The sequence below is a fragment of the Clinocottus analis genome, unplaced genomic scaffold (genome assembly GCF_023055335.1).
Source record: "Clinocottus analis isolate CAN_PGR_092001 unplaced genomic scaffold, fCliAna1.0.p SCAF_19, whole genome shotgun sequence".
Classification (NCBI taxonomy): Eukaryota; Metazoa; Chordata; class Actinopteri; order Perciformes; family Cottidae; genus Clinocottus; species Clinocottus analis.
The window spans coordinates 11559957-11580995 of NW_027175920.1; the positions used below are offsets into that span (position 1 = coordinate 11559957).

A 21039-nucleotide genomic window follows, 5' to 3' on the forward strand; every position below is an offset into this window, starting at 1 on the left:
GGGGGCTCCTGCTCTTATAAAATCCAATGAAATGCAAGTGAACACAATGAATTGCTTGCATATAAACATTACAATTCTGCAGTGCTGGATAGGAATTCAAGATGACACTTCAACGCAAAGTTCCTATTATTAAAATAACACCTAATTATAATGCAATGTACCACTAGTGATAGCTACGTCCTCTCTGACAGACTTCTCCACACAAACTGTATGAACTTCAAAGGAATGATTTGTATTTTTTAATTCAAAACTGGTCCGACAGGTGTAATCATCGCCGGTTTGTAAGTGTAATCGCTGACTCATCTTTAAGGCGTCAGCAATAGGAAATGAGCCATAATGAATTCACCCATGCTCTCCCTGCCCCAAGATAAAAGGAGTGCCGCGCAAAGTGCACCTGTGTTATCTTCATTAACACCTGTGTTTATTATACAGCCTATAAAAATGCCCATGGTTCACTGTCACATTTAAGGAACATAAGCATCTTGAAGTATATACGCTGTGTTTTCCTATAGCCTATGACTTTATTCAAATATGTGTAATAATTATCACAGTCAGTGCAGTATGCTAAGCATTTAGTATTCTGTGTTTTATTAATATATAACAGGCAGCTATGCCCAGGCTCTACATGTTCCATCTGGTCTTTTTTTTCCTCAGGCAATCCAGACAAAGCTCACGATTGGTTGTCACCACTGTGATTAACCCACTTACCGACCAATCAGCGCTCTCACCGTCTTTTGCTGCGGGAAGCGCGCTGCTGATTGGCTGCGGGGGAGCCGAGTGGGCGGGCTGCGTTAAGTAACTTTATTTCAGAGTTCATAATATTTGACCTGATAGTTCCACCATTTCATGGGAGCTGTCTGGCCTGTGTGAGCCTCAGTCGACCTCATTTCGCTTTATTGTAACATAGCTGCTTTGCAGCTCTGGCATATTATCAGTTGATCTTAATTTAAGGAAGAAGAAAAAAAACAAGCATGACGTCGGATACAGAAATGCCGGAGATTTTCAGGGCTCTTCTTGAGCATCCGTTCGCTCTCCCGAACTTTGAAGAATATGGTAAGTGGCTGTCAAATCAAACACGCAGGTGTGTTTTGTTAAAGTTTGGTTTTCACGTTTCATGCAGCGAAACTGCAACGTCTGCAAACGTCTGCGTGCTTGTTGCGTAATCCCCGCAGCTGAGCTGGGTGTGAATGTGTCAGTTGAAGGGCTGCAAGGCTCTCGGCTTTACTTCACGTCCACAGGGAGTCATCATAAATAAAGACACAATAAACTGCACGTTAAGTGTTGCCTCACAGCTCCGACCGAAAGACCTATTTCACCGAAACAATAGGCTCGTTCAAGATGAGCCAGTTCTGCGCAAAATCGATCGCCGGCGATCATCGCGCAATGCATGCCGGTTAGATTTGTGTCCGACTTGCTCGGTGGCTGTCGATTTCAGAACCAGACCTTGCAGCAGCTCTCCACCGACTGTCTGGCCCAGTGCATGATGGGAAACGCCACATCAGAGAGCTGATTGATACAACACATATCAAAACAAGTAGTAATGTATTTTACAGGTAGACATTAAAAGAACAAAGGACGCAGCTACACACACATTTCTCCATAAATATCACATATGAATGAAGCCAAATGTGATCTGTAAACTACTCTAAAGATCAGAACTAACAGGAAGTTATTTTTCTGTGATTTCCTATTAATACTTTGAAGGCAGCTTAAAACTGTCCGACTTGATCCCAGTCATCATTTTGTTGTATAGCCTATTTAAAACACTTCATTGATTGACCTTCGCCTATACATCAACAGTATTTATGGCTGCTGTAGATAAGTGAACAGTGTCTTACTTCGTGACCATTTTATGTTTGTTTTGTCTTTCTAAACTCTGGTAAATAACTATTAAACTTGCGAAAGTCAGCCAAAATTATCTCTACAGCACATGTATTACCCTGAAATACCTAATGCGAGACAAATGTTAGGTCAAACAAAAAATAAGTCCACATACAATGTATATCTACGTATGATTTGTCGGCACAGTGCAACACAACATAGATAGATCAAAACTTCATCAGAAGCACACTTGTTGGGTGATTTCCGAGATGTGTTTATGAATAAGAGGACAGTGGGTCCTATTCTTCTGTTTTATGTTGCTGGCAATACTGTGCGTGTGTGCACGTGTGCGTGTGCATGTAACAGGACTGGAGGGCTTTGTAGATTCATGATTAAATCACAAGATGGCCCTTTTTTCCTTCACATGTTTAGTAAGACCAGATTAGCGTCCAGTAATACTATTATATTGGGAGGTGTGCTTTTGCTAAGAATTTGCTCTGTAGGCTTCAAAGTCATGGCTTCTTTATTATTAGACTGTGTTGTTGCCTTGGGCACCTGAGGACATATGACCTATGTGCATCACATTGCGTTATCACATTACATAATCCGTGCATTTAAACCATGTAATAATAAACAAGGATTTGTCTCATCAACGCCACACACACTCTATAAAGGTGACAAAAATCAAAATATGCTGCAAAGTCACCACAATTGAATGTACAGTGAGAATTTGGAGATCTTGGGGATGTGTCACTGATTTCATGGCTCGACAGCATTGTCCTTTTGTCCAAAATTGCACAGTAATAGTGACAACAGCGCCTGTTTTCAGAAAAATTATTCACTTTTTATTAACTTTGTGAGACAAGGGAATGGCATTGTGGACTGAGTGCGTCCAGTCACATCTTGAATGTCGTGTGATCACTTCTAATCACTACTTTGCCTTTTAGGTCTTTCCCCTTAGAAAGTGATATTTTTAACCAAAACCATAACCTTTTCCAAAACCTATAACCACATATGTTTGTTGCCTCAACCAAAGGAGATTTCTGGCAACACAAAAGAAGAAGCAAGTCTGTGAGATCAAGTAGTTTAATGTCAGGTTCTTAAGGTCAAGTCATGGTATTTTGACATATAATGCATGCTTATTTCTGTTGAAGTTTGTCTAACATGGACGTGTCCTTGAGCGAGACACTTAGCCCCAAGTTAGGCTTTACCACAGCACTGCTCCCCATGCTTAGGATGGGTTCAATGCAGAGCTCAAATGTCATGTATGTAATTTATGTGACATGTTTAGAAATAGGGCTGCACGGTGGTGTAGTGGCTAGCACTGACGCCTCACAGCAAGAAGGTGTGGGGTTTGGATCCTGGTCTGGGCGGGGTTCGGATACTGGTCTGGCAGGTCCTTCTGTGTGGAGTTTGCATGTTGTCAGCGTGGGTTCTCTCCGGGTTCTCCGGCTTCTTCCCACAGTCCAAAGACATGCCGGTTAGGTTAATTATACTCTAAATTGCCCGTAGATGTGAACGGTTGTCTGTCTATATGTCTGCCCTGTGATGGACTGGCGACTTGTCCAGGGTGTACCCTGCCTTCGCCCCTTGACAGCTAGGATCGGCTCCAGCGCCCCGCGACCCTAATGAGGATAAGCGGTTTGGATAATGGATGGATGGATGTTTAGAAATAGCTTTTTTTGTTTTTGTGGCTTTAAATGAGGCAGTGTGGTGCTTCGGTGATCTAAACGTTTACTTAGCTTATGTGCTGTAGCAACTGACCTTGAAGACATAGAAGCTGTGAGATACATACAAGCGACACTAGACAAAAAAAACACCCCCTCCCACCACCACTAAAACCCCAGTGATAACAATGGTGTGTTGGTCTGCCTTTTGCAGTAAATAATACAGATGTAGGCCTAGACATGGACTGAACACTAACAATATAGTGACAAAGAAACACATTGGACAATGCCTTATGCTTTTATATACTCATTTGTCAAGGTAAACAGGGCATATTATAATAAGAACAATATGTTCTTTGAAAACAAAGGGCATGAACATCCTTTTTAAAAACAATATGTGTATATTTACCTTGTGGAGGTTGTTTTGGGACTGATCAACTTCTGCACTTTCTGTTCTAATCTTTGCCCTTGAGATGTCTGCTCTGCTGCAGCAATGCACTCATAAGGCCTGCAACTTAAACCTCAAGGTGGCGTGTAGGGCTACGTTTGCGTTGCTGTAACGCCCTTCCTGCACTATTGGATGGAGCATGCAGATATGTGAGGGGAGGGAACAACGTATCAGCAACATATGGCCATAGATTGGGCGATGTTTTGTGTGAATGGGGTTGCAAGATTCAAGTGGGAACACGCGTCAAATATATTTGTGTATTTCTGAAGATGGTGTGACATTGAGTGACTCTTCACGAATCATGCTGGAAGTTGTTAACGCATTACAAACGTAACGTAGTTTAAAAATCTTGATAAGAAAACAACATTAGGTGGAGGACGTCAATCAGGACACAATTTCTTCAGGAAACCAGGCCATGCTGAAACATACGACGTCGTCGTTTTTGGCTCGTGGCACGTTTTTCTGTTAATTTATTCAGTGTAACATTGATATATAACTCGGTCAACCAATGAGATCTCAGCCAGTTGCGCCGTAGTAACTTCTATTGGCTGCTCGCTATTCTCCACGCCCCACTTTTTCTTCTCTTAATTAATATTCACAGACGAGGGCCCAGCCCGCCTATCAACACAAGGCTGGGTGGACGTTTCCGTCGAGCAGGTACGGTTTGTACCGAACATCAAACGACCTAATTTTCCGGAGGAAGAGGCTGTGAACCAAAGACGAGAGCTGTCGAGTCTGCGACCCTTGTTGTCAGAGTTAAACACGTTTAAAATCCCCTGGAAACGGCGGTAAAACCGACTGAATAGCCGGTGTTATCGTGCAAAAGGACAGTTGCTTGCCTTGCTGCTTTTTTTCTTCTTCGCCAATTACTTCGCGGGAGCAAAATGTCAGGAGACCCTATTATCATCACACTGGCAAAGGCGGCGGGGGCGCCCAGTTCATTCCCCGTGGTTTTGAAGAAGATCATGGAAATGCCGCCGCCGAACCTTCTGGACGGCGACGACGGTGAGTGAGGAAGGAGCTCAGCCGAACAAATGGCCAAGACAAGGGGACGTGGAGGCAACGCTACAATGTAGCGGACCTCCGTCGAACGTAGAACTTTGTGTTCCGTTCCATTTAATGTACACGCAATGACCACCGCGCTCCTCGCGAGTCTTTTATGGGCCATTTGATACAGTACTATTAACAGTTACTTCTGCTGTCAGCCGCTTTTTGTCTGGGGTACATCTGAGTCCACTAGTGACATTAAACAGTGAACGTTATTCGAAGTTCAAGTAGTTGTCGCTGCTGTCATTGTTCATCTGGCCGCGATGCTTCTGCTTTGACGGGTTCTGTGTGGACTCGTCTGCCTGACGCCGGGCTCCCCTCACCAGCGAGGCTTTTCTAGACAACTCCCTGTATTTAAACGCACGTCTCTGGGTATATAAAGTAGCCTTTTTCCTATGTTATTTGCCGAAATAATGTAAGTTAAAACACATACCAAGGGAAGTGCCTGACATGTCAAAGCTTGTGCTAAAAATAAGTGGCCAGTTACTGTAGTTACACAAACATTTGGCAACGTTAATGCTCTGAACTGTCTAATGTTTTCACTGTGGCAAAGAGTCCCGGCTGTGGTGAGCAGAAACGTTTCTGTATTTCCTCAATTTGCATTTTGTTGTACAACATGCGCTGCACATTGGGTCACGTGAGGACTCCTCTGAGCTGTGAGGACACTAAGTTTTTCGGTTAAATAATAAGAACCATGACTCTAAATGTGATTAACAACACAACTCTGATATTCAGGGCGACTGATTAACCTCAGCAAATGTTGTCTTGTTTACTAGATTGCCGTTGAGAATTGCATTTGCCATGTGTAGCAGTTGTGGAAATTTCCGACTAGTCCCTACTGTCGAAATGTGAAAACAAAAACTTGGGTTTGGTGCCCGAGGGACCATCCGCATTGAGTTTCTTTGGAGAGAAAAAACAAACGAGGGGATGAACTCACCCAGTTGACTTTCATGAGAATAGACACAACGACCTTCTGCTCAGAAGTGACCCCTGAAAGTTGACCAATGTCTGTAAACACTGACTTTCTTTTCTCAAAATATGCATCTTTCCTGTGTTTCAGAGACCGACAAGGAAAAGCTGTGTCTGGGAGATAATGTGGATCTCGGCGGAGGAGGCAGCGATATGGGTCCGTTGGCCGCCCTGACCCCTGCTATCTGGGAGAAAACCATTCCTTACAATGGCGAAAACTTTCACCTGGAGTACATGGACCTTGAGGAGTTCCTCACGGAGAATGGCATCCCCAGCCTGCCCGGCGTGGACCTTCTAAAGAGCAGCCCAGAAGGAGACTCTGTGAAGACGCAGAAACTGAAGGCGGTTTCCAAGCTGGCCAGCATGTCCCCACTGAGTCTGCTACCCATTCAGGAATTAGACAAGTGTGAGGAGGAAGTGGTGATCATCACCAAAAGTGAGTCGGATATCATCTCCGACGTTACTGCAGGTGAGTGGTGGAGGTTGGTGGATCAGAGACTAGAGGCACTTCACTAAAACCTTGCCAATTGTGTGTTTTACAAGCCATAACACCAGATATTTGGATTGGTTGATAGTGTAATAGAGGGATTTGAATAGTGAAATAGTACAGTTCACTACAGGACTATTAGTAGTCGATACATGTTGGTATGTGTGTCTGTTCTGGTGGAAATAAATCCTATATTTAGTGTTTTTTAAATAAATACATGCTTTCATGGTGCTAGTACCTGCCCTTTTTAACTTCCAGCCGTCTAATATTTCATTTATTGTGCACCTCTTCTGTCGGCTCAGAGGTGACCACTGAAAGTGACAGAGCGACCCCCGAGCCCATTGACCCCGATGAGATAGAGGTCGATATCAACTACGAGCCCGATCCCACCGACCTGGTCTTGTCCAGTGTGCCTGGAGGAGAGCTGTTTAATCCCCGCAAGCACAAGTTCTCTGAAGACGAGCTCAAGCCACAACCGATGATCAAGAAGGCCAAGAAAGTGTATGTGCCTGAGGAAAAGAAGGTATGCTTCTTTGTGCATAGCTTGGTTTGTAGAAAACACCAATACATTTGTTAGTGTTTAATCAGAATTCTGTTTATATCAATTATATTACATGACGACGAGCTAGAAAAACAGAGGTTCATATATATTCCCCATTTGACGTGCAGCGGGGACACCGCAGATGGTTGCCTTTATACTTCTTTTTAGAGTGCGCTTGTGGGTCATGCTCAACACACGCACATTCGAAGGAACAGGAAGTGACAAGTCAATGCTGCTTCCTTGTTTTCACAAAACGGTCTCTTAAATATTTAACTCTCTGCAGTTTCCCATCAAACACTTCAACGCATTTTCGCGGCTTCATTTTGTTGAATTGTAGCGCTGCAGGGACCCGCTGTCTCCAGTGACCGTGTTTTTAAGACGTGCTGAAAAAACTCATAGAATGCAACCGATTTATGTCTTCAAATTTCATCCGCTGTTTTCTAAATACACAACTTGTACAGGAGCAATAAACAGCAAAGCAATGGCCATGTCACAGATGCAGCACACAGTGATTCAGCAGTTTTAACAATGTTTCCTTCCTTCTCAGTCTGCCTGAGAACAAAAGTGTTGTTAACACACACACACACACACACGCACAGGCTGAGGCTCATATTACGCACTTGGCAGTGATCAGATTCGGGCTGACGCGTTGACAATCGGATGCACAAAGCTGCTACTGAGCTCAGAGGGCGTCGTGGGGTCTGGTGTTGTGGTTCTTTAGCTCGGTCCAACCTGCTGCTTCTTTCTTCTCCTCCCCAAACTCTCCAGGATGACAAGTACTGGAACAGGAGGAATAAGAACAACGTGGCAGCCAAACGGTCCCGTGATGCCCGCAGGTTAAAGGAGAACCAGATCACCGTCAGAGCGGCTTTCCTGGAGCGCGAGAACGCGGCGCTGCGGACAGAAGTCAGCGAGCTGCGGAAGGAGTGCGGCCGCTACAAGAACACAGCGACTCGCTATGAAGACAGATATGGACCACTGTAAGGGAACATGGAAAACAAATGCACAATTCTTAATGTACATATTAAAAGACGGCATCAGCCCCTCGTTGGGTACGAAACCTTATTTGGGAACTGTTCTCATAAAGCAGATGGCTAATTCTCTGTAGCGCTGAGATGACGGTGTGTGACTGTTGTGGTCGGGTGGAGTTAGACACAGGGGGAAAGGAAGACGGGCGGCGGGGCGATACCCTTTTGAGACCAGTACAGTCACGTGGGTTAACTCTTGAGTTGGCAGTCAAACCCCAAAAGAAGGACCTTCTGACTAGAGCTCGGTCGGTGTGGTCATTAGTTTTAGAAAGGAGGCATATAAGAAGTGAACAGACAGAAAACAACTCAAACTACTGTTACACATCAGAAGCTATCTATCAGATACAAAACCATGTGACTGTGTGAATAATGCAAAATAATAATCCCCCCCCCTTCCTGTCATCCTTTTTCTCTTTCAAGTGCGGTGCTGGAAGAAGACCAGTAGGAAACAGTTGATTTATTTATTTTAGGAATGAATAAATCAACCCGACGGAGTGGATACGTGCAAACGCTAGAATCGATCAGATGAAGAAGAGGAGGGCTTTGACTAGTGTTGCTGTGGAGATGCAGTGTCATGTAAACACCTGACAATCTATTTTACATTTCTGGATTTTTTTAGAATTGGATTTACGATCCATGTGAATGAGGAGTGTGAGCGGGTATTCAAGTGCTTCTTCAGTTCACAACTTTGATGAAGGGTACCTTTTATCATGTTTTGAATGCCTTTGGCCAAGAGAGATCATTTGTGATGTTTATTTTAGAGAAACTGATGCTTTTTCCTTTTTGTAAATTATAGATGGGTAGCAATTCCAATAGTTTGGACTAGAATAGTAATTAAGGTATTGTAAAAACAGGGATTTACAGTTTGCTTCCAATTCTTTCTACATTTGAATGAATTACTGGAACCGGCCTGACTTTTATTTTCAAATATATATTATATAGCAGATTATATGAAAAGCTGGGCTTTTCTTTGCCCACAAAACACTTTTTAACTCCAACATTTCCAATAGTTTAAGTCCTTCAGGTGATTACAGTGGTGTTGCAAAAAGGAGTGCAGCCATGTTCACTCTTCTCTTCACTACCAGAAGCTCAGAGACACACAAACACTGCTCTCACTGTCTCTGGTGCTGTTTTGGTCAAAAAGTAGGACGCCTGCGTCGCCCGTTGCAGGTTGTCAACGCTGGCTCGTCCATTCACGTCAGTGACCGTTCATACGTGTTGTGTGTAAAATCCACTAAAGCATGTACTGTAAATAGTTGTAGCCTAAGATTATATACTTAGACTGTTTTTTCCTCCCTCCAACATGTTACATTGCATTCAGTATCATTGGACATTTATAAACTCAGTTTTGGATAGATTTCAAGTAAAGCCATCTGTCCCCAATGAGCTACATTTGCATTGATAATGTGTGAGAGTGAGTGTTCAGGCGAGCTGTCAGACGCTAACAGGACTTTGTTTAGTGCCTTATTACCGGCAGCAGAAGGGGAAATGTTTGACTCATTCAGCCTAAAAGCATCACACCGTGCTCAGTTTAGTTTGTGTTGGAGGACACATTTATCAGCCTTTATAACCCACTTTTCTTATTTTGTGTGGACTGCTTTGCTTTTTCTTTCTGTCTGAGGTGCGTTTGCTGGCAGTGTCTGTTGCCAGTACATTTGTATGTTTATGAAGCCGGAGCCCTCAGTAAATCTGTACTATATGTTTACAGGGGGGCATATTATGTAATGCTCATAACTTCCTTAGTTCAAATTGTGACTCAACAGATTTTTATTAAATTTACGACAGTCGCATTTGTGGAAATAATTTTACTTCCAGCATTAAGTCACATTGTTCAGGGCAGTTTCTATTAATACATTTTGTTTCTGCTTTCTGCTTTAATATCGTTCAATCTGGAACAGGCTGATTTATTTACCATCAAGTGGGTGTAACCTTCCTGGTTGTATTTGTATTTCTTGTGAAGAAACTTCATTTACAGCTACCTTTTGTCTTGTATGTATAAATAAAGACTTGAGAGTCTGGAAGTGTTTGAAGTTATTTTCTGGAATCAGCTGAGCCAAGCAGAGGACAATATACAAATATGAATTTCTAGTTTATGATTTTCATTGAATATGTCCACAGGAATTGTATGCTGTACCCATATTGTATTCTGAATTGAGTTAATACATTTGTGTTATTGCACAAAGGTAAATGAGCTGTGGAAAACAGTTGCACTCAAATATAAAGCTGCGTCCCCCTATTTATATTTTGTTCATGGTCTTCTTGAGGATTTTTACAGGCAGTTTTCATATCAATAATAAATCCTGTCTTCACACTGTTTAATTTTATGAATCTGAAACAGATGGTTCTCAGAACAAAACTGAAACATTGCCATCTGGTGGGAGTTCAGAGACGATGTGTAATAAAGCTGGATGAAGCGTGACGCTCATCAGTATGTAAAACTAAACAGGTTCACTACACATCTCTGGAGAAATTGATACCATTGTATTTATTTAAGCGGCATTAAGTCTCCATTCTTATACTTTGTTTCCTATATTTAATTCACAGCTGTGCCAAAACATGTTATTGTAGGTTTGTCTACATTTTAAAAACTAAGAATTTTGGCAGCTTAATAATTCATCTATAAAGTGTTCGTTGGTGATTCTCAGCAATGAGATTAACTACAAAGCAAAATAAATAAATACATAAATTCAGTTATCTATTTGATGTTACAAGCCTTGCAATGAATATTCTATATATTTTGATTATTTCAACATTCAAAACAGGAACAAGAGAGAAATACAAAACAGTTTTATTGACAAGTCAAAAACATTTTCTTCAGGTTTTAAACAAAATCTGCAAAAGCTGAAAAACTAAAACAAGAATCGGGCCGTGGTGTCTTCACCTCTTCTTGAAGCCATATTTCTTCCTTTCATAGAAAAGATCCGTTTTAGAGCTGCCCAAATTCACAATCTTAGGGCAGCCATCTCGCTGTAAAGGGAAACAGAAAGAGCCGGTTTAGGTGATGTTTTCATCTCAGATAAACAGGTTAAGTCTTTATAAAGTCTCTTTTCAGTGACGGATAATACACTCACATCTTTCTCCTGGATGGTGCACTCTTTACAGTAGTAAGCATCTGACACTCCTGGCCCTCCACAGATGACACAACGTCCCTGATAGGAGCCGTAGTTACACTCATCACAGATGCGCACCAGCGTGCACGGCCTCACGTAGGAATCACAGATGACACACTTTCCATCACCTGAGAGGACGGGGACAAGACGGATGACAGAATTGATTGAGAAAACAAGTAGATCATGGCAACTAAATGAACTTTGAAACAATGTTGGGGATACATTTGTTTGCTAAAAAAAAGTTCTAAAAAGGTTGTGTTGCGAGATACATCTTTACCTGACCATAATGTCACGCACCGTGTGTCAATTTACAGCAGCCACATACTTCTTTATTACCGAATGATTGATTGATGAATGATTTGTCTATCTAAAAAATGGGGTTGTTGAAACCATCCATAACTTAAGGATGCACACACACACACACACACACACACACACACACACACACACACACACACACACATATAAACAGCTTGCTTCTCTGACAAAGAAGTAACAAAGTTCACTATAATGGGAAACTGTGTGCACACTTTGCGTCTTAACTTAAAATTGTATCACCATCATTTGCACGACTTTAAATCTTGCGATATAATCAGATGTTTGTATGAATGCAGACGTTTATTAACACAGGTGAAGTATATTAATAAAAAACACTAGTTGACAAATATATGTCATTCATTGTACAGGAATAACGTAACTTAACTGTTACAGATGCAAATGAGGAAACATTAATAAGACAGCCAGCTGTATTAATTACGAGCACAAAGGAAAACACATCACGCTCCATTTGTGGTTTTAGTCACAGAAAGGAAACACTTACATTTCTCGCAAAGTCTCCCGATAGCTGAGGAACATAAACAAAAGCAGTCAGACACAGTGAGTTAAGTTACGCCCGACTGGCTAACAGTTGATTTCTATCGCTTTTATCCATTAAAGTTAATAGCCCTTAACTTCCTCATAGTGAGAGTAAAAACACATTAATTACACTAAAGTCACTTTCAAACTGTAACATTACTCACAATGGCGACATAACCGTGTGGACGTTTCTAAGCTAACACCAAGGCTAACATTCGTTCAATGAATCCATGCTCTCACTGTTAGCATGGCAGCTAACGTGAGCTCGCGCAAAACATAAAACACAGACACCCGACTGAGGAGAAATTATAATAACAAGAACAACAGTGTTAACAAACGCGTGGACTTAAATAAGGTTGGACATACCAACACCGGCTTGTTTCCTGCAAAAGATCAAATCTGGATGATGTTTAGCCATTGTCGGCTAACGTAAGGAGAACGCTGCAGACTTCTTCTTCGCCTTTTTCTTTTTAGGTTTTATGGCGGCTGGCAAAAGGTGCATTACCGCCGCCTACTGCATTGGAGTGTGAACAAAATAACAAAGATAATAAAAAGAGACTTAAATCAATTCGGTGCCTTAAAGCCTTCCACTTAATACTTTTACTTTAAGATATTGTAATAAACGCTGCAGACTGGCTTCAGCGGTGACTTTCGTAAACTTCGGACCACCTGCTGTCTCCAAAGTAAAGCAAAAAGGAGACAATATTGATTATTTGATCTTGCTCCATATGCCCAAATATTCCTCTTTTGTGTTTTAATAAAAAATACATTATAATAAAGTATTATCATAAAAACTATGGCTGTGCAGGAGTTATAACTGTATTGTAATACAAACGTGTCCTCATCCTTGCTGCTTTATAAAGGTCAATCATATAGTAACACTTGAAAGGGTGACATTTAATTGTATGTGTTGTATATTTTTTTTCAAATGTAAAAAAGTGGGGAAGGATCAAATGTAAGTTTATATTAAATGTATTCAACAAAATAGATAAAGATAAAACTAGCGTACATATTTGTCCTTTAAGGACCTGCGAGACCGCGGTTTAAAAGGCTGTGACGTCACCACCGCCCGACACATCTTTGTCAGTGAACAAAATGGCAACCTACTGTCTCACTGTCGCCCGGCTCCAGGTAAGAGACGAAAATGTGCTATTTCTACCATATTTAAAAACCAGTAAAGGATGTCACTTACTATGTTGCATTTAATAGGTTTATTGTAATGTCAAACCGACATTTTAAAGTTCTCAGAGTGCAAATGAGGATAAATAAGCTGTGAAACGGTCGCAGGCTCATTGGTCAGGTCATCGTGTCCTGACTGCCCTGGACTCATCCAGTGGGAGACAACTAGTTTGGCACTGGTTTAAAATACACAGCCAGTGTCCCTGTTTACCAGACACTCATTGCCGATGTTGTCAGTCCTTAAATAACATGTTTAGGTTGTGTCTAGAAGGGGAGGTTAGGGTTTAATAGCAAGGTTAACCACAAGGTGATCTCCATGCATGCCCACAGTGGAGCAACAACATGTGTGTTACACACAGACCTTTGGCAGTTTGTTCTCTTCTGTGTCTTCTTTGATAACTTAATTTTATAAGATGTTCAAGGTTATTTAAGAACTGTTTCTTCCTGCAGGCCGTTACTCTGATCGATTAAATCAGTCATACACTGTCAATAGACATCCACTGCTCCCACAATTAATGCTCATTTTACAGTTTACATTTCATCTGTCACTGTCAATGAATCCAACCCTCTCTCTATACAGTATATAGACTTCATATGTACATTATCATCCAGTCCATGTATATCCATTCGGTGCTCATTTCTTTGCACTATTTTTGTTTATGACTTGCGTCACAGTGTTCACCTGGTATCACCCTGATATCTGACACTTGGGAGGGGATTGGACAACAGCGTGGCATTCAAAGTCATTTAAGTTGTTTTTTTTACATATCAATATGATTCTCGGCACACAATCTTTTTCATTCTGCTCAATTGGCTCTATTTCAAAAAGTTTTTCAAAAGAAGAAAGTGAAATGGATACAAAAATATAAAAAAATCATTTGTATGTTTTGGTTCTTGTCGTCTCCAGCTGGCTCTGGGTCATGGTGCGCGCCGCCTGCATGTATCCGCGGCCTACAGAGCCAAAGCCAACGTGTCCATGAGCCGCTTTGAGCCCAGTTCCTTCGTCAACTATGAGAAGCTCCAGTCCAATATTGACATTGTGCGAAAAAGGTCAGCGTTCTCCCAATCTACTCTGTGGCTCACGTCACTATTTCTCTCAAACACTCCCTTATCTGTATGAGTGAGTGTTTGTTTTTCGACCACAGTTTGTTATCGTGTTTGTTGTCTTTACCAACTCTTGCAGGTCAGCCTGACATTCAGTTTGTCTTACTTAGTTCATTTTTCATGTCGTAGCTGTATCCTCATCGTCTGACCTGTTCCTTGTTGAATGTACATCTAATGTTCCAGCATCCTACTACAAATAAAATGTTTTCATTTTTCTGTCCAGGCTCAACCGACCACTCACCCTGTCAGAGAAGATTGTGTATGGCCACCTCGACGACCCCCACAACCAGGAGATCGCCCGCGGTCGCACTTACCTGCGGCTGCGTCCCGACCGCGTGGCCATGCAGGACGCCACGGCCCAGATGGCGATGCTCCAGTTCATCAGCAGCGGCCTGCCGAAGGTGGCCGTGCCCTCCACTATTCACTGTGACCATTTGATCGAGGCCAAGACCGGAGGGGTGACGGATCTGGCCAGAGCAAAGGCGAGGGATCTTATTTGTTTACTGTAATTATACTAATGTCTCAAAAGGGATCACTTGTTGACCTGCGTTTTTGTCATGGTTCTCATCCTAGGAGGTCAACCAGGAGGTCTACAACTTCCTGTCCAGTGCTGGGGCCAAATATGGAGTTGGCTTCTGGAAACCAGGCTCTGGAATCATCCATCAGGTATCACAGTTAAAGTTTGGATGCAGTGCCTGGAAATGACAAGCTACTGTCATTTCTAGCACGCTAACATTCAGATTTTGCTCAAAAACAGATCATCCTAGAGAATTACGCCTACCCTGGAGTGATGCTTATTGGCACAGATTCACACACACCAAACGGCGGTGGGCTTGGGTCCATCTGCATTGGTGTTGGAGGAGCGGATGCTGTAGATGTCATGGCAGGAATCGCCTGGGAGCTCAAGTGTCCCGAGGTTAGCGCAATACAATATCTTGCACACATTCTGTTGACTGTGTCGTCTTTTGACTTTTATTTACAGTGACACTTTTCCTCTATTTACTGTTTCAACCGTAGTTGTGTTTCTTTACACCGCTGAACTTTCTTGCCACAATGAATTCACCGTTCTCTTCCTTAAAGGTGATTGGTGTGAAGTTGACCGGTACCCTCTCAGGCTGGACGTCTCCTAAGGATGTCATCTTGAAGGTGGCTGGCATCCTGACGGTGAAGGGCGGCACTGGAGCTATTGTAGAATACCACGGACCCGGAGTTGACTCCATTTCCTGCACTGGTCAGTTTGAAAAAACAATTATTTTTTTTTTAACCTGATATATTAAGGTTTGGCTCAACACATTTGTTTTAATGCGTGCAGGTATGGCCACCATTTGCAACATGGGAGCAGAGATTGGAGCCACGACCTCAGTGTTTCCTTATAACCACCGCATGAAGTCGTACCTGGAGAAGACAGGACGTGGAGGTATGTTTAGGCTTTTGGTCATGCAATGTTACCCGCCAACAAACTATTTGTTCCAACTGTCCTACAACATCTGTCTGAGAAAGCAAAACTGCACAAAATGAATCCGGAAGAATTTAATCCCAGAAAAAGAACAAAGTTCTAAATATTTGCATCAGATTTGCACAGCTAAAGAAATTAAATGAAATAAACAAAAGTAAGAAGGATGCAAGTAATCAAGTAGTAGTAGTGCAGTGCCATTCTAAACTGTGAGTCAATATCTTCATGGAAGACCTGCCTGGCATAAATGAAAGCTATGTGTCTTGTTGGTGTCTCAACACTCCTTGTTTCTTCCCAGGAATCGCTGCCCTGTCTGATGAATTCTCAGACTTGTTGGTACCTGATAAAGGCTGCGAGTACGACCAGCTCATCGAGATCAATCTGGATGAGGTCTGCACTTCTTCTTTGAGGCTTTGTTTGTACTTCAAACTGTAGAGCGTCAGGAAATGCATGAAGAGCAAGACCGGAAATAACGTTTTTCTGTCTTTCTCTGTAATGCAAACCCGTATTCAGGTTTGCTCATGAATCACCAACGTATTTTCATAGTGAGACGTTCACTTGCTACAGAGAGAGGTTTCTGTGAGAATGACTTGAGTAACATCAACGTTGTGTTCTTCTTGTTCTAGCTGAAGCCTCACATTAACGGGCCCTTCACCCCTGACCTCGCTCACCCAGTGTCTGAAATCGGTGCTGTTGCTGAGAAGAACGGCTGGCCGCTGGAGGTGAAAGTTGGTAAGACTTGACATGCTGCACAGCTTTGGTTTCCAGCGATATGCTCTCTGACATCTAATCTGGCTTCTTCCCCCTTTTTTAGGTCTGATCGGCAGCTGTACCAACTCCAGCTACGAGGACATGGGTCGCTCCGCCTCTGTGGCCAAGCAGGCTTTCGATAAAGGCCTGACATGCAAAGCTCAGTTCACGGTCACCCCCGGCTCCGAGCAGATTCGTGCCACTATCGAGAGAGATGGATACGTGAGTGAAAGCAGCGACCGGCACCTCCCCTAAATCAATTATTTATTGCCGGATGACATGAGGAGAGTTCAAATGTGTTTGTCTTCCTTTTAGTCAAAGATCCTTGGCGATGTAGGAGGGGTGGTGCTGGCCAACGCATGTGGCCCATGCATTGGACAGTGGGACAGGTAAGTGTTTGTAACAGGACTGAGTGTCCAAAAAGTTCAATTCCACTTGTGTTTTCTTTGAGGTAATATGTATTGTGTTTGTGTGTGTTCAGGCAGGATGTGAAAAAGGGAGAGAAGAACACAATCGTCACGTCTTTTAACAGGAACTTCACTGCCAGGAATGACGCCAACCCTGCAACACACGCCTTTGTTACCTCCCCTGAGGTAAACGCTCACTAAATCCACACTTGGCTAGTTATTGTACACACAACTTGCGTTTTGACGCTAAACTCCTTTCCATCGCCTCTTCTCCCTCAGATTGTCACTGCCATGGCAATCGCCGGCACGTTGAACTTCAACCCAGAGACGGATTACCTCACAGCCTCCAACGGTGAGAAGTTCAAGCTGGACCCCCCCTATGGGGATGAACTGCCCGCCAAGGACTTCGACCCGGGCCAGGACACGTACCAGCACCCGCCCCCCGACGGCTCCAGCCTCAAGGTGGACGTCAGCCCCGAGAGCAACCGGCTCCAGCTGCTGGAGCCCTTTGACAAATGGAGCGGAAGTGATCTGGAGGACATGAAGGTCCTAATCAAGGTCGGGTCTTTAGAAACGGCACCGACTCCTGTAGCAGTGGGTCTTTAAACCTTCTCAGGGCAGCTGTGTTGTCGATGAAAATGTTTTTTTGTAAATTGTTCCCTTATCTGTCTCCACAGGTGAAGGGCAAGTGCACCACAGACCACATCAGCGCCGCTGGACCTTGGCTGAAGTTCCGCGGTCACCTGGATAACATCTCCAACAACATGCTGATCGGTGCAGTCAACAGCGAGAATGATGCCATCAACAAGCTCAAGAACTACCTGACGGGGGAGTACGGAGGAGTCCCTGATGTGGCCCGTCACTACAAGGTGAGGACTCCAGAGAGGGGAAGGGTACAGGTAGTGGATCATTGGGCCAAAGCGGCTCTTCAGCAGCACACCAATACATTCCTCTGGGTTTCCTTGTTTGTTAGCAACTCGATGCCTTTTTTCATTCCTGTTGGTTGCAGGCCAACGGTGTGTCCTGGGTTGTGGTCGGAGATGACAACTACGGCGAGGGCTCCAGCAGAGAGCACGCCGCCCTGGAGCCCAGGCACCTGGGAGGAAGAGCCATCATTGTCAAGAGCTTTGCCAGAATTCATGGTACTGCACCACACCCGCTACAGACTCTTAAGATTCAACATGTGATGAAGTCTTGGATGGCCATTTTATTAGTTTTTCCTGGATTTATGTGAAGTAATAGTTTGTTTTTCCGATCCTACAGTTCATCAGTCATTATTTTATTAACAAACATGTCTCCCTCCCGTCCTCAGAAACAAACCTGAAGAAGCAGGGTGTGCTGCCACTCACCTTTAGCAACCCATCAGACTACGACAAGATCTGCCCCGATGACACGATCTCCATCAGAGGACTAAAAACCTTCACTCCAGGAAAGGTACGAAGACCTACCTGCGGTAAACTTTCTCCAGCTGTTCAAAGATGGCGTCCGTAATGAGACCCTCTCGTTCTCTCCTCAGCCTCTTTCCGCTGTCCTGAAGCACAGCGACGGCAGCGAGGACACCTTGGAACTGATCCACAGCTTCAACGAGGGACAGATCGAATGGTTCCAGGCAGGCTCCGCCCTCAACAGGATGAAGGCGCTGCAGTGAGGCGGTGGAACGAGGAACGGACATGTAGGAGGAGGATTTTCAGGAGGGGGAAGGGAACGGGGCGGTCAGGATTGTGTGTGAGAAGAATGTAGACGCTGTTGATGTCTGTTCCATCAGTTTGGACTGAAGAAATGTGAATATACCTCAAAGAGTTAAATGTCGATCAATTCAGTCCCAGTGCAGCCTAATGCTGAAGATGCAGCGATGGCTGATCATTCTAATGCTGTCATTTGTCAGTTCATAGCGTTCTTGAAGGTACTGTTCGCCGCCATGTTCCAAAGTCAAACGCTAGAAATCGGATTCTGTTGTGAAAACAAACATTTGGACTCACCGAGCTTTGACCCGAGCTTCTGACAGCTGAGGCGCTGCCGGTGTTGTTGCTGGCTTGTAAACCTGTGGAGCGTGGACGCCACTTCACTCTGGCGCTCAGCCAGCTGGTCACACGCTTGCTTGAGGATTGTTTTGCACACTTCATGGCAATAATCAGCTGTATTCAACCATTATTATTCATTCAACCGGCCCCGATGTTATTTACACTCCACCTTGAACAGGAAAGTACTGCTGTTTGCTGCCTCTCCGGGTCCATTTGTTTAGTATAAGTGTGTTTGCAATGACCACATGGATCCAAAAGAAACACATTGATTAGTGTATTTACTTGTGGTCAACCTGTTTGCCCCCCAGTGGCCACGATGAGTTACTGCGGCGTCCACAAGGCGCAGCAGCTACATCATTTTATCTGGTTTACAGTTTTGAAAGCAGACCCTCGCTGACACAGCTGTTTTCTGGGGATCGTTGAACCGTAGTGAGTCACATAAGTGCATTGGCCAGTGTGAGGGAAAGTGGATCCAACATAACAGTAAATTAAACTAACATAGTGAAACTTGATGATCGATTACTGTACATCTAACGGGAGCATTTAGGGGTGAGTTAGTTATCCATGATCTTTCAGCCAAGTACGGTACATGATGACGATGGTACCAAAGGTAATATATAAATAAAAGCTGTGTGAGAATACAGTTAACGCCCCTCTTCTTCCCCGACGCCATCACTCCCCCCCCCCTCCCCATCAGGCCCGAACCTCTTTACAAGGTCAAACATAAAGTGGTTTCCCGTGTGCTTTTTCCATAAGCTTCATTTTAATTCAAGTGCAGGCTAAACATGGACCGGCGTCTTTGTCCGTTCTGGGTTTTCACGCTCCTTTTTTGTAGTGTAACGTGTCACTTTTGTGTTACTTTTACCCCAACAGAAATTTTACTGTATTGAAGAAAATAAAAGTAACAGTCTGCTAGTGGAAACATGTCAAACTGCTATTTGACTGTAAATGCTCCCTTTTATTCAGTAACATGGCAGCGAGCAGAGAACCCAACGTCGTGTTTCGGTACTTTGTTGAGGAAATGAACCGAAACCTCAACATGATGATCGACTGATAAGAAACTGGATGTGTTTTTGTATTTATTTTCCTTCCCAGTCCCTGCCGACTACATGCATCAAGAAGTTATTCATTGAAGGATTAAACCACTATCTTCCTCTCACCGACTGTAAGGGAAGTCTCTGGTTACATGTACATACGTGTACAAGTCTTATTTTTCTCTCAGATTATTTTTTTCTGTATAACAAAAATGACAAAAATAAAAACAATCTCAGATCTGATTTATCTACATTTGTTCCAGTGACGTGATTACAGTCTGTCTTTGGTTATTTGTAGAGAGATGCAGTTTATTCATTTGAAGTACTGCTCAGATAATCCTGAACAGATGAACAACACTTTACAACAAACATATGGTGGTTATTAGGATTCATTGAGTATCAAGTCTGAAAAAAGGAACATCTCAATGATGCTCTGTGTTGCCCTAACAGAAGAAGTTTGCACTCGACAGCTTCTGATTTATAAAATCTGGTGTAGAGAGAACAAGAGCCGGTGCTCGTTTTGAGTTTTATCTTTGTAGAAGTTTGACTCTGCTTTGATTTTCTTTGAATAAAGCACAACCTGGACACATCTGTCAAAAGGTGAGGCCGGACACGGGCTGAATACATAAAGTAGAGCGCTCATCCTCTGTGGCGCTACACAGACTGGATGAGAAACCAGTCTGAAGAGCATCGCTCCTTGTTGTCCTGGTCCGAAGAGGCCGTGTGGGAACGTTGTCTTACTTCCATGAGGAGACACTTGTGAGGGACGCACCATGAAATATACAATGCAGGACAGTAAACATGAGTTTTTAGTCATCGTTTGTTCAAAGAAAAGAAAAAAACCTGTTTTGAAATATCCAAAAATATACTCTTTAATCATAAATGTGCTTTGCTTGAGTGCATCCTGCATGTTATAGATAAGAATTATAATCTTAATCCACTTTCTAATACATTTAAGAAATGGACAAACCAGACTCATTGTTCACTGTATTAGGTACACCTGTTCACCTAGAGTTGTACCATGCAATTTAAAATAACTTGTATATATATATAAGTTATTTATATATAAATTTAACGTCACATTGCTATGAACTGTGGGTAATTCCTTCACAATAGAA

At 43.1% G+C, this 21039-nt stretch overlaps 3 protein-coding genes across 4 annotated transcripts; 2 read left to right on the forward strand and 1 right to left on the reverse strand.

The window, feature by feature from the left end:
- The first annotated feature begins 844 nt into the window (after window positions 1–844).
- tefa (TEF transcription factor, PAR bZIP family member a) lies at window positions 845–10043 on the forward strand. Of its 2 annotated transcripts, none has more exons than XM_068583779.1 (5): window positions 845–1053; window positions 6044–6421; window positions 6742–6962; window positions 7749–7960; window positions 8429–10043. In XM_068583779.1, exons 1-5 carry the CDS (start codon window positions 972–974, stop codon window positions 8451–8453), a joined length of 918 nt encoding a protein of 305 aa, XP_068439880.1. In that variant the 5' UTR covers window positions 845–971; the 3' UTR covers window positions 8454–10043. The 2 variants fall into 2 exon arrangements, with proteins under 2 accessions (XP_068439880.1, XP_068439879.1); XM_068583778.1 differs by lacking the exon at window positions 845–1053 and adding an exon at window positions 4562–4941.
- A 737-nt stretch (window positions 10044–10780) lies between these two features.
- Window positions 10781–12480, reverse strand: phf5a (PHD finger protein 5A). The gene is made up of 4 exons (XM_068583657.1): window positions 12340–12480; window positions 11939–11962; window positions 11080–11246; window positions 10781–10975 (listed from the first exon to the last, which is right to left on the reverse strand). The coding sequence occupies exons 1-4, from the start codon at window positions 12389–12391 to the stop codon at window positions 10886–10888; spliced, it is 333 nt and encodes a 110-aa protein (XP_068439758.1). The 5' UTR covers window positions 12392–12480; the 3' UTR covers window positions 10781–10885.
- Window positions 12481–13036: 556 nt separating this feature from the next.
- On the forward strand, window positions 13037–20152 carry aco2 (aconitase 2, mitochondrial). The gene is made up of 17 exons (XM_068583721.1): window positions 13037–13104; window positions 14060–14202; window positions 14480–14738; window positions 14830–14922; window positions 15014–15172; window positions 15337–15487; window positions 15569–15673; window positions 16008–16099; window positions 16336–16441; window positions 16524–16681; window positions 16775–16848; window positions 16941–17052; window positions 17146–17424; window positions 17544–17735; window positions 17876–18008; window positions 18179–18300; window positions 18383–20152. Exons 1-17 carry the CDS (start codon window positions 13069–13071, stop codon window positions 18512–18514), a joined length of 2346 nt encoding a protein of 781 aa, XP_068439822.1. The 5' UTR covers window positions 13037–13068; the 3' UTR covers window positions 18515–20152.
- Window positions 20153–21039: the final 887 nt, after the last annotated feature.